The sequence below is a fragment of the Camponotus vicinus genome, unplaced genomic scaffold (assembly GCF_025532165.1).
Source record: "Camponotus vicinus isolate PSW18456_S1 unplaced genomic scaffold, iyCamVici1.0 SCAF_3, whole genome shotgun sequence".
In the NCBI taxonomy this organism is placed as follows: Eukaryota; Metazoa; Arthropoda; class Insecta; order Hymenoptera; family Formicidae; genus Camponotus; species Camponotus vicinus.
Window position 1 is genome coordinate 772,201 of NW_028141967.1, and position 21,920 is coordinate 794,120.

At 28.8% G+C, this 21,920-nt stretch overlaps 4 protein-coding genes and 2 long non-coding RNA genes across 17 annotated transcripts; 3 read left to right on the top strand and 3 right to left on the bottom strand.

The window, feature by feature from the left end:
- The first annotated feature begins 200 nt into the window (after positions 1-200).
- LOC145968643 (uncharacterized) lies at positions 201-2,023 on the top strand. Of its 2 annotated transcripts, XR_014437807.1 has the most exons (4): positions 201-378; positions 1,266-1,412; positions 1,611-1,704; positions 1,942-2,023. It is a non-coding gene; the product is annotated as an uncharacterized LOC145968643 (long non-coding RNA). The 2 variants fall into 2 exon arrangements; XR_014437806.1 differs by lacking the exon at positions 1,611-1,704.
- On the bottom strand, positions 1,729-7,062 carry LOC145968639 (protein yellow). 4 transcript variants are annotated; one of them, XM_083094274.1, is made up of 3 exons: positions 6,952-7,062; positions 5,233-6,126; positions 1,729-3,971 (listed from the first exon to the last, which is right to left on the bottom strand). In XM_083094274.1, exons 2-3 carry the CDS (start codon positions 6,000-6,002, stop codon positions 3,452-3,454), a joined length of 1,290 nt encoding a protein of 429 aa, XP_082950400.1. In that variant the 5' UTR covers positions 6,003-6,126; positions 6,952-7,062; the 3' UTR covers positions 1,729-3,451. The 4 variants fall into 4 exon arrangements, with proteins under 4 accessions (XP_082950400.1, XP_082950401.1, XP_082950398.1 ...); XM_083094275.1 differs by having other exon boundaries at positions 6,942-7,024; XM_083094272.1 differs by having other exon boundaries at positions 6,586-7,003.
- Positions 6,783-9,371, top strand: LOC145968645 (uncharacterized). Its single transcript, XR_014437808.1, has 2 exons — positions 6,783-7,134; positions 8,235-9,371. It is a non-coding gene; the product is annotated as an uncharacterized LOC145968645 (long non-coding RNA).
- On the bottom strand, positions 9,257-13,470 carry LOC145968636 (potassium/sodium hyperpolarization-activated cyclic nucleotide-gated channel 1-like). The gene is made up of 11 exons (XM_083094267.1): positions 13,426-13,470; positions 12,756-13,081; positions 12,462-12,695; positions 12,161-12,347; positions 11,925-12,062; positions 11,615-11,810; positions 11,287-11,478; positions 10,815-10,913; positions 10,480-10,601; positions 10,128-10,392; positions 9,257-9,773 (listed from the first exon to the last, which is right to left on the bottom strand). The coding sequence occupies exons 2-10, from the start codon at positions 13,028-13,030 to the stop codon at positions 10,159-10,161; spliced, it is 1,677 nt and encodes a 558-aa protein (XP_082950393.1). The 5' UTR covers positions 13,031-13,081; positions 13,426-13,470; the 3' UTR covers positions 9,257-9,773; positions 10,128-10,158.
- LOC145968640 (ciliogenesis-associated TTC17-interacting protein) lies at positions 13,128-15,878 on the top strand. 3 transcript variants are annotated; one of them, XM_083094277.1, is made up of 6 exons: positions 13,128-13,271; positions 13,428-13,671; positions 14,267-14,540; positions 14,852-15,139; positions 15,419-15,509; positions 15,647-15,878. In XM_083094277.1, exons 1-6 carry the CDS (start codon positions 13,208-13,210, stop codon positions 15,694-15,696), a joined length of 1,011 nt encoding a protein of 336 aa, XP_082950403.1. In that variant the 5' UTR covers positions 13,128-13,207; the 3' UTR covers positions 15,697-15,878. The 3 variants fall into 3 exon arrangements, with proteins under 3 accessions (XP_082950403.1, XP_082950402.1, XP_082950404.1); XM_083094276.1 differs by having other exon boundaries at positions 15,626-15,877; XM_083094278.1 differs by having other exon boundaries at positions 13,231-13,291; positions 15,626-15,877.
- Lt (vacuolar protein sorting-associated protein light) lies at positions 13,528-21,594 on the bottom strand. Of its 6 annotated transcripts, none has more exons than XR_014437803.1 (14): positions 21,122-21,499; positions 20,679-20,819; positions 20,210-20,492; positions 19,906-20,104; positions 19,509-19,663; positions 19,133-19,373; positions 18,268-18,532; positions 17,631-18,122; positions 17,119-17,455; positions 16,716-16,952; positions 16,426-16,470; positions 16,270-16,343; positions 16,089-16,190; positions 13,528-13,651 (listed from the first exon to the last, which is right to left on the bottom strand). XR_014437803.1 is itself a non-coding variant. In XM_083094258.1 (14 exons), exons 1-13 carry the CDS (start codon positions 21,140-21,142, stop codon positions 16,140-16,142), a joined length of 2,541 nt encoding a protein of 846 aa, XP_082950384.1. In that variant the 5' UTR covers positions 21,143-21,500; the 3' UTR covers positions 13,545-13,651; positions 16,135-16,139. The 6 variants fall into 6 exon arrangements, 3 of the variants coding, with proteins under 3 accessions (XP_082950384.1, XP_082950385.1, XP_082950383.1); XM_083094258.1 differs by having other exon boundaries at positions 13,545-13,651; positions 16,135-16,190; positions 21,122-21,500; XR_014437805.1 differs by having other exon boundaries at positions 13,576-13,651; positions 16,135-16,190; positions 16,433-16,470; positions 21,122-21,500.
- Positions 21,595-21,920: the final 326 nt, after the last annotated feature.

Sequence of the window (21,920 nt, forward strand, 5' to 3'; positions counted from 1 at the left end):
CAGAGAGCTTTGTTTTCAACTGGCCAATAGGCAATGCGTCCAATTGGACGTCATCCAATGAAAATCGAAGATTAAAATTTGATCAATCAGAAGAGAGGAAGTTTAGTTCCTTTTGTTCTGATTGGTCCAATTCTAATCTTTAATCTTGTGAATGTTCGCTCTATGTTTCTTTTTTTTAATGGAATTAGAATTTTACAAACGCGCGCCATTTACTCTATACGTTTTATGTGTTGTATATTGACCTAATTTATTTATCGTTTGATATTCATAACAAGTATATTAATCAGTCAATCATTAAGCTAATTTATTAATCATTTATTATTTGATACGCGTATCATTAGTGTAAAGACTATTGTGCACAATAAATTCATCAATAAGGTAAATTTTTTATTTTTTAATAGTAGATATTTTTGTCAACGAAAACATGATAATAACAGTAATATAAAAATAATAAGAGTATATAATAATAAAATATTATAAGTAATATTTTAATGATAATATAATATGTATACACACACATATACGCACGCACGCGCACACACACACACACACACACACACACACACACACACACACACACAGCACACATATATGCATATATATATATATATATATACACACATATTACTTAAAAAAAAAGTACAATTAGTTACAAAAATAAATTTAATGGTAAGAACAATTAATTGGAAATAATTTATTAAAATAAAAATAATTTTTTTCTTAATAAAGAAAAAATATATTTCAAGTATATTATTAATATTATATTAATATATACACAGTGCAACAATTTACTGTATGTATTACAATATATATGTATATGTATTTCGATTGTATCGCGCATTTCTGTTTTTTTTTCATTTTGTACAATTAAAGTATCGCATAAAACAGAGAACGCGGCTCTAATTTCCAAAATTTTGATTCAATTTTTAATTATTATTATTCAAACCAAGGTTCATTTAAATCTTTACAATTGTCTTTGTCGTGTATGCATTCTTTTATGTGATTATGCGCGTATTCTATTTATACGCATGCATGTCACGCAATTTTTTGTAGGCTTCAACTGCATTTAATAAACGGAATTATAAACCTGAGAATTTCTCTCTCTCTCTCTTTCTCTCGCGCGCGCGATTGCACCTGCAATTCAATTCATTCACTGGATCCACACAATACGCTCCTTAGTCAGAATTGATAGCGGAGATCTCAAACAGTTTTCTGAGAAAAGCGGCTTTTATTAACGTTAGTAATGTATACGGCCTTATTTACAGGATGAATTGAACAGAGAGAAAAACGAGGCAAGATGACTCATTCGACGAAAGCGAATGGAACATTCCATCGGTGGATGGAATCATAATGTATATATTGCGTAGAACATATTTGTGGATATATATACTACACTGAAAAAAAAATTCTGGGTAAATCTATGAGATGCATTTAGTAATCCATTTTTTGAAATATTTAGTTTTTATCATCAAGTATGATAATAATAACAAAATATTTAGTAATAGTTATAAACATTTTCCAAAAATAGTTATAAATATTTTACGTTTAATTGAGTTCACTAAATATTAAAAATAATTAAATAATTTCGTCTTAATCACCTATACATTTAGTTGAAACTATTTCACCACAGCGGTGGGTAACATTTATCAAGTTTGGATTATTATAACCAAGCCTTTTTTTCAATGTACAATGGGAATAAGTAAAGTAAGAATTTTCTGAAATAAACAGTTTATTTAAAATTTTGTCTTTATTGATGTTTCTTTTATTTTTTATTAATAATAATTATAATATAGTAATTATAATAACAATAATAAAGTAATAATAAATTGATATGACTTACTCTATATATATATTTAATAATATTAACAAAGATTTTATGTATACACAAAAATATAACATGAAATAATGTGTTAATTTAAGTATAGAAATTGTTTAATGCAGAACTAGATCAAAGAGAGAGAGAGAAAGAGAGAGAGAGAGAAAATAAAAAAATAAAGAATAAACAAGAAAAAAGTAAAATTTTTTCAAAAAGGAGAAAAAATAAGGAACAGAGATAAAAAGAAGAAAAAGAAAGAGGAACAGGTAAATATTCATTGAAATATTAAAAATATACATATATAAATATAAATTAATATCGATATTATATAAATAAATATACATGCCAAATTTTTTTCTATTTATATTAAAAACACTTTTACCAGCATCGTTCTACTTTTAAATGCTGTTTATAAATTATTGTAATGATCATAATTTACAATTAGATATAACGAATAAACAAACAATTGCGAATTATCATTATTAAAATCAGAAATATTGATTTAACAAACATAAGCAGAATTTTTAATATTTTATATTTGTTCATTACTTAAGGCATTTCAAAATTCATTTTCAGTACTAGAAATCTATATGTATTATAGACAGCGAATATTGATAGTAAATTTCGTAACGTAATCGATAATAATAGATAATAGATACATCAGAGAAAGTTTGACATGTAGATAATATATATGTCAAAGAAAGCTGTACATAATGTTATTATGCATTCGTTGTATTGCTTCTGGATCTCATGCTTATTATCGTGCTATTTTTATTATCATTCAATTTTTACAATATTATCATTCATATATTATTTTTATATATTATCTATTTTTATTTTTTTTTATCAAATAATAAAAATAAAGCTTGCGCATGTGCAGTAATTATTGCATCTGATAATTTTATGTTCATGCATGCAGTATCTAATCTGAATACAATTGTTCTCGGCACGTTTGTGCCGAGAACAAATTCGCATTCGTTGTTTATTCATTCATCATACTGATCTTATAATTAAAAGTTACAGCTGCATAATTTAAATTGAAAGTGCAAATCCAAGTTTCTAATTTAAGCCGTCTATTTGGATCGATAACACTTTGAAATCCCGACGATTGGACGCGCTTTGATTAATTAAGTTCGAAGGGTAGTTATAAATAATACAGTGAAAAGAACACACATTCGCGCGTGGACATGATCCACGAAAACTGCGACAACAAAAATCGATTCTTAAGTATTCCTTTTGATATACATGTAAAGAATATCTTTCGATTAATATAGATTTTTGCATCTCTCTAAAAATTTTTATACATCGATAATTAAAATTTGGCCTTAAATAATTTTAAAATAATTTTAAATATTACTCGGATAAAATTTTTCATAATATCGTTAAGAAGATATTTGCTATCCGTTACGTAATTGTTGAATTTTTCTATTCTGTACTATTTTCATTTCGTGTTTTATTCAATTTACACCTAAACATATAGACGTTATGGAAAAATTTTGGGCACTTAAAAGTTAACGCAAAATGTAATTGATTTTTTGCTAATGTGATTTTTGCTAATGAACTTATAAATCCTTTCTTCTAGCGTTTGAATCGGCAAATCTGCACATCTTTATATATATTTTTGATACGAAGCAATTACTTGGCAACAAATACCAGAAGTACGACCAATAAGGTGGCGAGGGCGAATTTGACAGATTCGGCACCGGCGGTAAAATCCGGCCATTCCGGCGCCGTTCCATTCTCGTAATATTGATAACTCTTGACCCCTACGCGTGTTCGAATCAAACGATAGTTGGGCACATCGATATCGACACGATTGTTCAAAAAGTTTTGTAACATGTTAGTGACACACCAAAAGTTCCCATCCTCGTCGAAGCTGAAGCTATCGGGCCACTGCGTCAACATATGATCGCGCGATATAACTCGTTGACCGACGGTAAAGGACAATTTTTTGGTATCCCACATGGAGATAGCGTCGTCAGCTAATAAGCCGAAATAAAGCACGCCAGTGGCCGACATTACCATACCATCGGTCTGCGATGACTTCCGCCCGAGTTCCTTCACGAACTGATCAATGTTCGTCGCGTTGTCTCTCGCAGCGGATACTGGGATTGAGTACAAATGAAACGAAGATAATGGCGAGTAGTAAATCTGCCTGAAACAGATTTCATTGCCATTCGTTAAAATGTCTTGCATAAATTTGAAGTTTATTTATTAAAAATATTGCAGAGAAAAAATTCCTCAATATAAATATAAATAAAATTAGGGCTGTACTCGCGAGATGTATAATAGAAATACTGTCGTTTGATTTGTAATCCGCATCTTCTGAATAGCTCATCAAAGATATATTTATGCACATATTAATACAAACAATAATAAAAATATTTATAGTTACTGCTTTGAAAATATTTTTTAAATATGAATACAATAGTAAAAAAAAATAAAAACAATACAATAGAAATAGCATTGAATATTTAGCTAATTATAAATTAAAATAAAAATGATAGTAATTACATAATAATTTTTATCAGTTACAGTTTTTTTAAAAAGTCAATCACACTTTAATAAAGATTGGGCAGGCTTGAAATAAATCATCTTTATTTTACATCTTTTTTAGAAATAAATTTTTTAGAGAAACATTTAAATATATTTTTACACCACTGTTCTTTATCTTTATACCCGTTTATGACAGCTTTTCTGTAAATAGAAATTATATAATTAGATATAATTTCTACTTATAGAAAAGCTGTCATAATTAGATATAATTATAGAATTAGATAAAAGTATAGAAAATTGTAGAAATTATATAATTATATTATAATTATAAGAAATAAGTATAATATAATTATAAAAATAATATAATATAATTATAAAAAAGAGGGAAAAAAAGAAAGAAAGATAGGCATGGCAAAAAATAATTTCGTACTCATACGTATTTTAAAAATATACATACGATAAGATACATATGAAGATAATATGTTTTAAGCATTAAAAATCTAGCTAGCCATTTTTGATAGCTTGTGAGATATCGAAGGTTAATAAATAGAATGATACAGCATGATGAATATGTAAATCCAATCGCCAAATTTATGTAGTAATATGCAATAGCAATTTTATTTGCAATTACTTGCATCGCGCTATAAAAGTTTTACTATCGCAAAAAATGTTACGTATCGTAATGCATTTCAATTAATAAAATATCTGATATTAATAATTTTTTTATTATAGCAATCAAGATGTTATATCTTGCATGTTTAAAACTATGCCAGGACACTGATATAAATGTTTCTCCTAGACATCACTCAAAGAGGATCACCCGTCGAAATTTTTCGCACATGTTTAAGAACACCCTGTATTACATTCAACGCTCATGTGATCCCTTGCGTAAGAAAAAAAATTTAAATTTGGCAAAATACCTGTCGGGCTCGCTTGCAGGTGAGAGCGCTATGCCGTCCACGTGCACCGGGTTGATCACATGCGTTTTCGCTACCATAAACCCGACTGCCTCCGCTTTCGCCTTCATGGAGTCATGCCGAATCTTCCAGGAGGTATTGTTCTTCACGGAATACACGATGATGCCAGGATCGTCGCGACCATTGTCAGTGATGTATGCCATGCCACCGTTCTCGTGATCAAGGACGATATCGTTGAGATAAGTCACACCGCGGCGAGCTACGTAATCAGGGAACTCGTAAGTGCGGATTATCTTGCCGTTGTCTTCGAGATCAAGAATGACGAGACGAGCCGGACAATCTCCCTCATTTTCCTTACTCAGAGCTGTAGATCGACCGGTATCTAGCACCCACATGCGACCTTTAGGATCGATCTCTATGCTGTGGACTAATTGAAAAGCCGAGCAGTCGCCCAGCTTCTGCATATCCCAGGTGGGAAAGGGATCCAGTAAGGGCGCTGTGTCCCCGTCCACCGGTTTTGCCGACGTGACCCCTAATGTTACCGGCACCCCGTCCTTCCATCGTGGTATTGTCAGGTACATCTTGTCCTTCCAGAATTTCACGGTGGTGATGAAGTTGTTCGACGCTATGTAATCGCCACGCAATACAGCGTATTTCCGTACTTCCTCTGACGGCCACTGAAAGTCAATCGACTTCCATTCGAAGGTCACTTGGAACTGTTCATGACACAATACTACGACAAGTAAAAGAGTCAACAGTAGTAATCGTTCCATTTTATCGATGTCGGAATCAATTCGATGATGTTTTACTGCACACGTAGTATCAAGTTTTACGGGAGCTGTCTTTCCACGCTTTTTTTACGAATCCAACGTATGTATGCCGGAGAATTATTTAACCCTGTTTTTAAGAATTAAATATAAAATTCAAAATTAATGTACGTGATATATAGAGAAATTTTAGTGAAGCGTTTATGTAAAATGTATTTAAAAGTCCATTTAAAACAAAAAAGATTGGAAATGCTTCCCCTTCAAAATTGATATTAATTACAAAAATTATTTATTATAAAAAAAGCAAACAATAATTTAAAAGTTCTCATAAGTACATGCGCGTATGAAATATATACAGTAATATGGTATATATATTTTTTCATATAATAAACTTAATAAAAAACACATTGAGAGATTTATATTTGTATAAATCTTTCATACATCTTATGTATTCTTTGTTGCATATGTATTTTTTATAAAAAAAAATTTATTCTAATGTAACATACATATAATTTGCAAATTCATGTCAATATTTCAGGAGTTATGTGTTTAGAGAAAAAAATATACATACATAAATTCATAAATTTACTTTATAGTTGGTAACTCGGAAACTATGATATGTAAAATCTATTTTTATACACCATTTTTCACTTTTTAAATGTTTAGATATAAAATAGATATAATTTTATGAGAAAAAAAATAATCCCGTTTAAATATCAATTATCAATTTATATAATATTTATTTATTGCCAATTAATGCTTTAAGTTGTCTTTTTTTAGACTTTTTCTATGGACCTATAAAAAAAAATCGTAAAGTTGCGGAATATATGTTGCAAGGTGCGTGAAATCTCGGAAGAAGTCGTAACTCCGTGATAGCTTAGTTCTTGACGAAAATGTTATTTTCGTATGTGTAGATATATATATAAGCGCACGGCGAGATGCTACATTTGTATACCAAGTGCAACGTTAAATGGTCACGCAACGACGATCGCAATTTGACTGACGAGAGACGCCTTCGCCAACGTCGTCGGTTAGGGAGGCGATCTCCCACTTATTCGTTTGGTGTGTGTATTTACACCAGCGGTCAGAGAGATGAGGGGAAGACGTCACGCATGTAATAACACTGACATGAGCTTACGTAGGTAGCAAAGTGACGCAGAAATGCAAAGATTGCTGCGTTTTCTGCTTGATCGCGCCACGAATTGGTCCAATGATGTAACCGAAAATAGCCAGCCCTTCACTAATTCTTTACAGATAAATAATTATAAAATTTATATATAGTAAAATTATATATAGTAAAATTTATATATAGTAGTAAATTAATAAATAATTGGAAAATAATTGGCAATTACGAAAATTTATAATTGGTAAATTATTCATGTGCATTTTATTTCATTCTTTTTATTTTTAATGATTTCTTAACTTTTCTTTTAAGAAAAAAATTGCTTTTGTGCGAATTTAATATTGTATAATAAATTTGTTATTGCTATCTAAAGATATGTCATATATTTTGTATTATTACCATCAAGAATATATTATTATGATAAAAGCAATTTATTTCTTAAATAAAAATGATTACTTATTAATAATTAATTAATTTTTTCTGATAATTAATACTTCTAAGAAATAATTATAAAATATATATAAGAAAATAATTAAAAACATAACTAATTGACATTTATGATAAATTATAACTGAGTGTGGTTTGTTTACGTGCTCTATAAAAGTGAATCAGTGTATTATTACTGAAAAACAGGAAATATTCACTGATTACAAGCAGTTATAAGTACAGCACTAATTACAGTGATAATACACTGATTCACTTTTAGAGAGTGCGTTTCATTTTCTTTCATTTTTAATAATTTCAATAATTCTCTAACTTATCTTCAAAGAAAAAAAAATGAAATTGTCTATTTTCTTAAATAAATGCTAATATCATTTATATTCCTAAAATTTAGCATTAACATCAAGTTATATGTATATTTCGTACAACGAAAATATGAAATATACAATGAGTTCATGGTCTCTCCGCTCATGTCTCAGAGAGTGAGGATGACTTAGTACCACTTATTTGTCTTTGAGGTGTAGGAAAACCTTGAAAGTAACACGTTTATAGTAGACATTTGACGTAAAAGAATTGCCTTGAGTTCCATCAACGTGATTCTCATGCGAATTTTCTCGTGTATATGATACATATTAATGTACATACAATCGTCATTAGTGGAAGCTGTATCGTAGGTATTTTTGAGAATTACATCAACGGGATGCAATGTTACTGCAGCGTCGAACAACAGGCTATTACGCAATGATACTATGTGCCTTCTTCCCTCCTCACCACGGTCTGCTTCCCGCGACCGACATGAATCAGGCATACATAATGCATCGTATGTTGACACGACGACTCTTCTGCATTATGCTTCATCGTTGCAATCTTGTATCAAGATCGAGAAAATATTCGCAAGAGTTAATGTCGAAATGGAGATTTAAATGAATAGATTTTTCCATGCCCATATACATGGGATTAAATATAATCTTAAGTAAATATAATGAGAGAGAATATTTTTTTGCATGTGTTTGATTTTGTAAGATAGAATTTTGCAAGATAGATTTTTTTCTAAGATTTAGTTATAATATCTTGTAAAATAAGCAAAATAAAAAATTTCCTTGCTTCCACGCAAAGCTATCCCGTAAAATGTACATAAGATAGATATAGAATATGGAATATAGCGGGATATGCAAATCTTTTAGCATAACTTTTATAAATTGAGAGGGATAAATTTTTTTCAATAAATCAATATTTTCCCTCTAAAGTCTTCTAAAGTCTTCTGAAGATAAGATATTTATATGCGAAAATATTCCAAATAATATTTAATTTTTTTTTTAGTTTAACTAACCGACATTTATTTTAACTATACTGGTTTACTTCTTTATATTAATGTTTTTTTTAATAATGTTAAACTCAAAAAAATATTTAGAATTATGAAATTAAATATAATGGATCTAATATGGCAATCATAATAAATTTTATATTTTATAAAATATAAAATTTATTACAATTTAATAAAATTTAATATCTAAGAATTTTTTTTATTAGCGCTCTGCATTTAAATCTGCAATTTAAATTTAAAAAGTAAGCAAACCATTTTCCGATAATGCTATTTACGGCAAAGGTCAAAATGATCGAAAGTGCATGAAATATTCAATACTTATTGTTAGACGTTTTCAATAATGTTGAAAAGGAATCTACTAAAAAAAATATATTTAAATATATTTAATTTATAAAATTGAATTGATTTTGATGTTTTTACGCTCTCTATATGTATCTTATATTATTATTCTGTATATTAAAAATTTTATAAATTTGGAAGATATTAAGTTCTTGTTGTTATTTCGGATTTTTAATGCAATTCTTTCTATGATGATGCTCTAACATAACAAATATCCATCAAACTCGATAAAAGTCAGCATTAGTCTTATTCCGAACCCATTTAATCTCGATCAATCGCAATTTCCGGCTTTGATCGGTTTCTATCCTGTATATACGTATCTCTCTATCACATATATACATACATATACAATGTATATTTCTCATTGTCGTTGCTGTCCCTAATTCACTGGAGCTATTAGATGTTGCTCTTCGAATGGCGATGCTATTTCGAGCGACCTCGGGCACATGTCGATTTTACTAGGCCAGTGGGAAACGAAAGTGGAGCTTTTGCCACATTTATGTTCGTTAAATCAGACTTATTCTACCGACGATAGCGTTTTTGTTCCATTCTAAACATAAAAAAATGCCATACCTTAACGATTATATCTTAATCAATTATACCTTAACAGTTTTTTATAAAAATTTGACGTTTAAAAACAAAATATAAATTAATGGCATAAAAAATTACTAAAATCACAAAAGAATGCAAGTATGTTTAAAACTTTAGAAAAATAACAATAGAAAGATACAACGATTTTTCGCTTCTTATTAGAATTCACCAGCTGCAAGAAAAAAACATAGGAGCATGACATTCAGTGTTTAACAAGTTTTTATAAAAAATATCTTTTTCAAGAAAATTTTTTTTAATTTTTTATCTACGTAACAATAAATAAAATGAATTTAATTTACAGAATCTCCATTACATAGAATGAATAAAACTGCTTTTGAATTCTTTCATTTTCGTTCGTGCTCTTCATTCAATTTCTTAATTTTCTGCGAACGTTCTCGCGCGATATGCTCCAAGCTATGATAAAATTCCGAGCTTTTGGCAAAAAGACGCTTGAAATCACGACGATGCAAGCGAAGTAGCTCGCACACTTCCAGAGCGATAACAGATTCTGCTCTACGCCGATCCGAATGGACCATACCAGCTTCGCCAAAATGATCACCATCGTGTAAGTGACATATCTTCAAAAACATCTTATTACTTAATTGTAATTTCAAACGAAATAAAAGTTCATTCTTTTTTTTACGTAAACAGGTGCAATCTCTTACTTCTCTTCCTGAGAACGTGATCAATACAACGGTTCCGCTGGCTATAAAATACATACAGTCACTATCAGTGCTAGCTTTATAAATTATATCTCCTGCTAGATATATCACCGGTTTCATTAAATCTACGACAAACCGATAAACTTTTCAATTTTTAAAACAAATAATAGATCAATAATGAGTAGATTAATGATGAATAGTAGAAAATAAATATTACACTAATGCATATGACAATAATATATAATTATATAAATATCGATTATTAATATTGTTTTATTTTTTATTATTATTTATATTTATTAACTATTTTTTTAATATAACAAGAAGGAAATAATTACTTATTAAATCACCAAGAACATTGCGGGGCAAATTATGAAGAATCATGGTATCTATTAAACCTTGGCTGCTATGAAATAAAATTTCTTGATTTAAATGATCTAGAATAAATGAAATAAAAAGTATATATGATATTGAAAATATTGAAGGAAATGTAAGCTGTATAAATAGACTGTGAACTTTTCTTGCATAAAGATAATGTTAATAAAAATGGAGAATAGGGTCAGATATATGTGTGTGCGTTTTTCTTGTTGTTAAATTATTTGTTAAATAAAGAAAACATTTAACTCTCTATTATCTCTCCTTAACATTCATATCATCAATGCGAGAGTGCGCAGTCTATTTATATAAATATATAAAAAATATACTTTTATAATTATATTCCAATTTTTTTCTTAGAAAGAAAAGAAATTTTTTTCTCTTTTAAAAAATGTATATAGTTTACAGTTTAGTTTTTTGTTGCTTTTAACTAACTTGAAAGTGTGTCAAATATAACATTTTCTTTGAAGAAATTGCCTTGATAACGATACTCGTAGTAAAAGATAAGCTTATCTTGTAAATATAATGGAAGTTTCTTTTGACGAATATATTCCTTTACTTGATGCATGATTCGTTGATATTTAAGTTCAGGCTCTGCTAATGACTCCAAAAATTGCAGGATTGTTACTGTGATCATAAGAGCATATTGTAAGAAATTATTATTACGCTATTAAAAATTATTATTACATCATTAATAAATTATTAAATAATTCTTTTTAATTAACAAAACTTGATATAAAATAGTAACAAACAAATTTAATACCAATCAGATAAATTGTATAGCCTTTCCCGAACAGCAAAAGTGTGCATCGTATTACTTTATCACAAATTCCAAAACTGTCGAATTCCACGAAACTCGAGCCAATTAAATTACTTACTCCAATATGTACAAATATTAAATACACTTTCCAATGTGGTTTATTATAAAGTTCTGTGACTATATAATACGCATCGGAATTCTAAAATTATCGTGTTATATAAGTATAAAAAATATTTTAATATAACAATTTATATAAACTATTTATCGAAAAAAAAGAAAACGATTGCAATATATGTATAAGTACTGAATATACTTTTATCGGTTTTTCTTGTATATGCATAACGATGTAAGGAAAGACGAAGCTTATACAGCTACTCCAATGGAATATCAATAATGTTAAGATAACAAGCCATATAGTTGTCTCTCGAGTTTGAGAAATACCAAAAATTTTCTATTTAAAAACGATTCAAATTTACTTTGCTTACAAAATTCAAATCGGCAATTTATGGGAATATTTTTATATATACGTGATATAAAAGTACGAATTACTGCATTGATGTGTTGAACATTGCGTCGTACTGTAGGTATGCGAATTATTTTCAAAATAGGTAGAAATTCAACAATAAGCAATACAGAATTTGAATCCGGACCAGGTGGTAAGATACGTGTTGGATAGAACCACATATATGGGAGTGTACTGATAAAATCAATGAAGAAATATCTTTTCACGTAATGTCTGTAATAAATATGTACAGTTTTCATTTATACTGAAATTTTTGAAGATAGCGGAGTCGAGCGATTTTTGGTAAGATTAATTTATACGTTATCACACATGAATCATCGGAATCACCGTGCGATTAAAGCAGTATCAAGAAGAATCTCATGTCTGTCCGAGGACACATATCCAGTAATAAAATTAAGAAATATATCGATGATGCAAATGACGTAACTGGGATACACAATATTCCAATATTCAGGACCACTACTTCTTCCAATTCTGTAGAAGCATACAATATGCGGGACCATCACGAAGATATACAGAAATGTAATAGTCATTATCGCATCCCAGTAGAATCTATGATAACTTTTCTTTTACTGCACATGTATTTATTATACAAAAATCTATTTCCCTTAATTATTATACCTTAACATACTACAAGGATGAATTATCCATTGATTTGATGATCTTGAGTGTCTTCTTTTTTCGAAGGCAACAGCTGCCTGACTGCGAAAGATTAATTGTGCCAAGGGATGTTGAGCGGAGACAAGAACAAGCTTTTGAAGATTCCGCTTCCAACGACTGTAGAATTTCGCGTTCGGAGGTAATTTAGGCAAATTGCTGCCAGACGTTCTAGGCAAGTCGCATATATGCGTGCGTAGGCTTGCTCGCTTTTTCGAAATATTCGAGTCTATCGCCATGCTGACACATGTCAACAATTGTTTAACGCAAAATATAGCGATTGGCGATCGCTTTGGGACAAATTCAAGTTTCAGATAAATATTACCATAGGAACAAGTAGCAAATGCTTTTAGATCTAACTAAATATTTTTTTTTACGTTTCAGGAAAAAAGATACTTTTGCGTTAAATCGCTAACATGGAAAAAAAGCTCTCCGATGAGTCAATTGATTTTCGTAAATGCATTTCTAAATTTTGTACCGGTAAATTTACTGCTAATTATGTGTGTGGAAATTAATAATTTTTTCAATATAAATTATATTATTTGTAATACATATATATATATATATATATATATATATATATATATATATATATAATTTTTTTTCGAAATTATTTATGCTCTTTTGTACTCACAGATGATTCGAATCGGATGATTCTATGCTTCAAGGAAGAACTTATCGTCGCTTTAAAGGGTGATTCGATGAATGATATCGAGCAAATAGGTAGATATTGTATTCAAGTAGAACCGATTGGTCCTCAGGATCGCGAATTTCTGGTATATGTGCATTCCTTGATAACTATTGATGGTTGTTTAAATGAAACGAGACTCATCAGCTCGATGATGGACAATCTGCAGTGCCTGGAAGAAAAACATACCGAGTATAATTCATGATTACAGCACGATTTACTAAAATACAAAAAATAGTCCATAAATAATGGCAATGTTTATATTATTTCGATGAGTTATTTTGAACAATACGATTAACAATAATATTAACTCAACGTTAACTATTGATGCTTCATTGTTATCAGTTTGTCATTTGCATTCATGTACATCTAAGAATTCTCTTAACAAAAATATTTTTTCTTCAACTTATCAAATTGGGATTCCTATTTTTTATTAAAAAATACATATTTTGAAGATATTGTATTTAAAATTTTATTAAAAATATTATGCAATGTGGCGGAGATAAGGCTATTGATCTATACTATATATAACAGTAAATAATTTTAAAAATTATTTATCGATTGTCATAAAATTATGAAAATTTCGAAAAATATTTCAATACCAAAGAAACATATTTTAAATAAAATAATTTTGCCATTACGATTGTTATTTGATTTTAGTTTCAGTCCGGTTATTTTTTAGCCATATCATTATTTATGGATTCAGTTTCGTAAATTCAATATATATAGGATTTTTTTAAATGAAATTTTGTCGCAAAAGAGCATATATTTTTTCTTTTCGTATTAGGTTTCTTTACAAGAAAAATGGTCTAATGGTCTGTGAAAAGTCATTGTTTATAGGTCTTGAAGAGGATACATATCACGTCGAGATTACGTACTCTTGTCCTTGTTGCTTATCGACATTAACAGAGAACAAAGATTTGAAACTTTACCAATATAAAAGTTTAATTAATGAAGGTTCCAATATATTACTAACGCGATATCTCGCTACAACGAATTTCGAAGGCATTTTACATTTTCAGAATATTACGATAAATGGGAACGTGACTACTAGCGAATATGTAAGATGAATTATATATCTTTGACAAAACTTTTTTAAATATATATCATTTAGAAAATCATGATTGCACATAGATAAATTTCGTATGAATCTAAAATTAAGAATTGAAGCTAAGCTGATAATTAAGCTTATTTAATTGTTTATAATATAATAATATTAAATCTATATTTAAAATCTATATTTTATTGATCAACTCCAGATTATAAAATTTGATAAAAGAAAATATTTCCTAATAGATCTAAGACAGTATAATATATTAAATAGGGAAAAGAGAAAATAAAATTACTATTAAATAATATATTATCGATGCAGATTTGTACCGCATTACAAAATATGGAGTTGCATGGTAATCATCAGGAAATATACACTGTTGAACGAAGAATTTATAAAAAAGACAGCTTTACAGAACGAGTCAAAATTTATTTGACATCACGAGGAAGAATACTTGTGTACGATTGGTTGGATACACCTTATAGAGCACAAAAAAATATATTAATAAAAGACAATATAAATAAAAATATAAACGTGCAAATTTCTTTCAATTCAAAAGAGTCTTCGATGCAAAATATCGAGATGCTTTCCAAATATTTGGATATGAAAGTAATTCTTTTATTTTTTCAAAATTAATGCTTTTTGTTATATTATATTAATAAATAGAATTATATATAATTATAATTATTATAATTATATTTATGTGTTATTTCTTTTTACTATTTAAGAATGAATTGCTAATAAACTGCACATTTAATTGCACAATTGAATACTGCTTTTAAATGTAGAAAATGTTTAATTAAAACTATACACGTATAAAAATATATGTATACAAATTTTAAAATAAGTTTTTATATTAATTTCTCCCTTTTTTCTCTTTCTTTCCAGTCTTACAACATAGCTCAATACACAGAATATCTGATAGATCATCCTGAAATAAAACAACTAATTGCAGATTACATTCAGATTCTTCTCATTGGTAATAACTCATTCATTGAATAAATTTTAATAATTTACTTTCTTCTACTCTCTTTAACAATTTACTCCTTTTTTGTATTATACATACTTAATTGTTTATTATCGATTTTTGATCAGTGAAACCTATCGACGTTATAGACTTTACGATACAACATTTCAAAGCGTTTGCCAGAGAATTAAGAATTTAGAATATTATTAATGAGTTATCAAAATAATTTGATACAAATTCGCATTTATTGAGAAACTAATTTAAAATTGTCCACAACTATTGTGGAATCTATATCAAATGAACAATTAAATGAACTATGATCTAAATAAAGTAAGTCCATAAGAAATATTAAAGAAGTCTCTATCCTGTAATAATAAAATAATAAAAATATTTTTTTCAAAATCTATAAAATTTGGTTGCATAAATTGAGAAGAATTTTTATTATAGATTTTCATTCAAGACTATTATTTCTCAATTAAAATCTGTCTGTTTTATAAGTAACTTCAACTTATTTATTATATAAAAATTTTTTTATACATTAGTGCAAAACATAATCTTGGTCACAGAATGAAATATGACACTATACTTCACTTTGAACTTTGGATATTGCACATGTCACATAATATAGTGCTATTACTTTTATCATTTTCTGCCAAGTGTCATCTCCTGCGAGTTGCATATCACACAATTTTCCTATAAAAAAAGAAGCATTATGATACACCAACAATAGAATAATATAAATAAATATATAAAAGAAACATATTGTACATACAACAAATTCAAAGTTAGGTAGACAATCCTCGTGAAAACAATGCTTACAATAAAATACAACTATATTCCGTAGCTCTAAAAAAAAGATTAAAAAATGAATTATATATAATTGTATAATTTATATTATTATAATTAGCATTGCGACACTTATAAATACCTCTTACAATTATCTTCCTATGGCAAGCTCCGCACATTTGATCATCTAAAACAAAAAGAAAAAAACTGATAATTTTATTTTATATAATAAACAGTAGTTTACTGATCTTAATTAAATTGTTACATATTAAATGTATTAATGTATTTCTAATAGAATGCAATCTATTAAAATGTTTAAAATGTTTAATGTCACATGCACGATTCTTTGCTCAAATCGGTTAAGATTTCTACAAATAGATATATAATTTTTGTTTTTTGAAATCAATACTATTATGAAGTCATATATATTACCATCGACAAATATGCCTTTCTGCTGACAACGAACAAGTCGTTCATGGAGATTGAAATAATCATTAGACAGTATCTTTTTGCAACCTTCTTGGACAGATACTTGCAGATTATAATCGCACATCATTTTGACCAATGCTTTCTTCAGCCCTGGAATTTCCAAAGTAGGTTCTATCCTTTGTACCATAAGTCGGGGATCAACGTAGGTGCCAATCTTTTGAAGAAGAAATGTAATTGCCGCTAAAATCCGTGAAATTATTTCTTGTAATAAAAATTATTTTACTTGAAGATCCATAATATGTTAAAGTAGATTCTTTTTTCGAATCCTCACATGTACGTACGCACGCTCGTATACACATACACACTATATACATATACATTTTAAAAATAACAATATGATTCGTACTAGGTTTGTCGAGCGAGTAATTAACTAGATCGTTCCATAATTCTTCGTCATCGTGTTCTTGACAAAATGCAATCGCACTCTCCATATCGTCGAGTTCTCTCGTCATGAGCGCCAAAGCTTCAGAAGTGTTTCCTATCCTGCCCAACAAATACACCATTTCCGGATAAAACTGACGCTGGCTACAGATATCTAAAGCTTGTTGTATTGGATAATTATCAGAGCGACGTAGAAGTGGCAATAACTTGTCTCTTGAATAATCAGCATATAGTCGCACTAGTAAGCCATGATATTTGCCCTTAGAGTCTTTAGTATCTCTCTTGTCTAAGGCATCTAAATACTAAAAAGAAATGATTATATAATTATTTAAAAGCGCTAAAAATTTCTATATCTATTTTAATAAAAAAATTCAAAATATACAAAAGAATTTATAATAGATAGATTTTAATATGTTAAATATATTTTTTGAAATTATATATTTCTCATATGAATAATATAAATTATTATGCCATTACCAAGTATAAATAACGATGATTATGCTGTAATTTCTGTACAATGACATCAGATGCTACCCTATCTTTTTCCAGAAAAAATTGTATGGCACGTTCAGTGTCTAGATCCATCAGACCTTCGATCATATCATAAACAGAATTATACAACTGATACTTCTGAATCAGCTGAAAGACGTCTTTGTGTCGCAGTTTCAAGTACATGGCGAGTGCTTTATCGTATTTTCCATCATGAATGTATAAAATAGCTAATGCTTCCAATAATACATTCTGTCGTTGATTGTGGACTAGTAAATGCTCCAATACACCATTAACTACCGCTGCCACTGTGTATAAGGTTGGAGACCATTCTTTGACCAACTGCAAGAAACCGTCGGGATCCATCTTTAAATACTCATATAGCACCATCTCATACACTAGTGGATCAAGGGTGACATCGCCTCGAGGCAAATAAGATGAAATAGAGCGTAACTGGTGCAGTCTGGCGAATTTATAAACCTGTCTCGGAAAAATTTAAATCATACTAAAGCTACTAAAGCTACTAAAGCTGCTAAAGCGAAAAAATTTCGCAGATACAAATACAAATTATTATTTGCAACATGGATTACTCTAACTATTATGTGATATTAAATAAAATTCTCACCTCTTCTTCCCACAACTTTTTATTTCTTCCTAGAATTTTCAGGCAAAGTTTTCCAGCCTCATCATATTTCTCATATGCTAACAAGTGATCCAAATAAATTCGTCCCACGTCTAATACCGTATGCCTTTTGCAATCTTTGCCATTGTTCGTTGTTACTGCTTCTAAAGCTTGCTCAAATTTCCCATGGCTCAATAACCATTCGATTCTGTCATCTGTATCGTATAAACTAGCTACCACGATATCTTTTGGACTTACGATAAAAAACCTATAAAAAAATTTTCGTGTGAGAAACAAAAATAACATAAAGATAGGAAAACGTAATCAATTGAAAAAAGATTTCAAAATTTCTAAAAATAAAAAAATATATTTGTATTCAAAACTATTTTTTTCTCATTTTAAATATCAATATAAAAGTTTATAATTAATTATATTTACATTTTCTCTATTAAAAATATCATTCTGTGCTAAAAAATTAATGTTTCATATGCTTAAAAATGATTATTAAGTGTGAATAAATTATTCCAAAAACAAATTAATATAATTATATTTGATTAATACATAATTTTAAAACTGAAAGAAAAATTAATAAATGAATTATAGCTGATAATATGTATGTGTTTGTTAAATAGAAAAAATTTTAACATATTAAATCCAAACATTTTAATCCTAGAGAGAGAGAGGGGAGGAGGGGTGATTTGGGATCTTATATAAAAAAAAGCCCTTTAACATCTTTATTTAATTGAATTTTACTAAGAAAAATTATCCCACAAATTAAATAACAAAACTATAATTAAAAATAAATAATAAATCCTAGTGGTCTTCTATTGTATTCTATGTGTATTAAATTAATTTTATCATCACTTACCTATTTTCTTCCTTTAAACAATTCAAATGATAATCATTGCAGCTGTATTCTTTGTAACCACGTAGAGTAAGTGAATTTGCACATAGCACTGAAAAATCCTGATATTTTGGTTCAACCACATGCAGAGTCGGACGCTGATTTTTTCCATCTTCGTCTAATTCTTTTAGGCATCCCAGCAATACCAATTGATTTTTTAATGGCGCTATACCCGATATATAAAAATCTACTTGAAATGTAGATACTGAAAAAAAATGCAATTAAATAAATAATTATTATGTTATATTGTATCAAATAATTATCATATATACATATTACCATGTTATATTGATTCTTTAACATTTGAAATAGATTAAAGAATAAGTACTTTATTGATTACCTGGATCTACCACAAATTCAGGCAAATCTCGATTCACCATCTCCTGCGTGGTACGTTTTCTGATATGACAAATGCGTACAATGTCCACCCATCCAATTAACAATGTTTTACTGTCTGACCACTGTAAATTGCATCTATAGTGCTCTGGCAATGTACTGTGTGAAATAACATACAAAGATATATAAAACAAGGATATGTAACACATACCACGAAAGAAATTTTGAGTGAATCATTAATTCAAAAATTTAAATGATTTATAATCAATTTGTTTAAAAAAGATACAGGATAAATAATTTCCACAAAGTTTTCACAATTTCTTAAATCTTTTCTTAAACCTTTTTTTTGAGATTTTGTAATATACAAAATATTATAACTGCTAATTTATATAAACACTTACTCTGGTGTACGAGACCATTTGATTAGTCCCAATGAACATCTAGCATCAAGATCATAGACTCTCACACCAGTATCAGAGGCCCATGCTACAAAACGACCAGACCATGCAACAGATTTGACTCCACCTTCTGCTTCACAGAGTACTGTTGGCTTCATCCTGGCCAAAAAAGTCTTTTCATAGAGCACCAACTTGTCATCACCTGAATTGTATAAATATATTTTTTTTATATATCACTAGAAAAATATTATACATAATATTTTAAAGATTAATTCCATTTAATTCTAAAAATTATATCCAGTTAAACCTGTAATAAATCTTCTGCCACTGCCACTTTTATAATAATTTGGGTCAATTGCTATGCTTTTAACTAGTCTGCCCATGCTCATATTGTGATTATCCTCTGTACTGTATAATCCATAAATGAAAACTTTTCCATCATCACTGCAAGAAGCGATGAAGTCCCCATTATGATCTATGGAGATTTGATTAACTGCCACTGTATGTGCTTGTAGTGTTTTAGACTTTACATTATTACCCTGATGATCTAGAAGATGGATCATTCCCCAATGTGATCCCAAACAGAGAAACTAAGAAAAAAAGGTATAATAAATAAGTACAGCAAAAAAGTTTTATATTTTTATTCATATTTCTGTCTTACTTAAATCTTTAAAATTGATAAAATTAAATACCTTATTTAAATACTTTAAAATTAAAATTCTGTTTATATTCTTAGAAAAATAATTATGTAATTATAATATACTTTTAATTCTTACCTTTGGATGCACAGCAATACAACTAGCTGCATCATTTTGCAGAATATGTTCCAAATCATTGCGTATCCGTATATACTTTAGCCTGGGTTCTACCTCATCCATTTCTGAAGAATCTGAATCTTCTTGATTGTTTTGCTCCTCCTATAAATTTTCATAATCATCACATACACAATTGTTCTACATATATTCTACATGTTTATTTACTACTACTTTAGAAAATGAAATTACATATAAATAACAACTTTAATGTCCATACAATTAATTATAAATAATATAAAAAAAATTAATTATAAGTAAAAAAAGAAATTGAATACATAAGATAATCAAGAGATAATGAAACACATAAATAAAAACATTCAAGAAATGGTGTTTAACAATTATATATGGAATAAAAGTTGTATAGGAATAAAGAAAAGAATTAATATATCGCGACGATACTTTACTTTGCTAGATGTGGACTCCATTCTTGTTTTTCTCAAACTTTCTCGACGCAATGTTATTACAATGTACAATGAGTCAAATAGAATTGTCAAAATTGTTTCGAAATACAATGAGAGAGAGAGAGATATATATATATATATATAATCAGAGATAAGAGATGAGTGGCGATGCGAGCTCAATAATAGAACTCAAGTCAGGTTAAGTAAGTTCCATCATACTAGCATATATATATATATAGATTTCTCATTAAGATGGTACAGGAAGAATGTGATGTGTTAATAAATAAACATCATTTATAATTCATAAGTACACCAAATTTCATAAAATACATTATATGTACATATTTTTGCATTTACGTCCTTTAATTTTCATTACGTATGTAAATTTACTTTGTCTCTCTTCCACCCTTCCTTCCGTAAATTTCCTTATCAAATTAAACATCTGTCAAACTCGATTTCTGTGAAGTCCGTATCAGACAGACCAATCAGGATAAAAGAATTTTATCTTTCTTTTGTTCTGATTGGTCAAAGTTCAATCTTAATTTTCAAATGTCTACGTTTTATAGGCTACGGTCGAGAAGACGCTCTGGATGCTTTGAAGCATTTGATTGACCAATCAGATTAAAAAATTCTTTATTCCTTTTGTCCTGATTGGTCAATCAAACGCATCAAAGCATCTAGAACATCTTCCCGACCGCAGCCATAGAAGCGCTGTGAATATGAAATGTCCCTAGAAGATCTAGGAACAGGGAGCGTTCCATTTGACCACGTTGCGATTGGCCACAGCCAATTATGGCCGTGT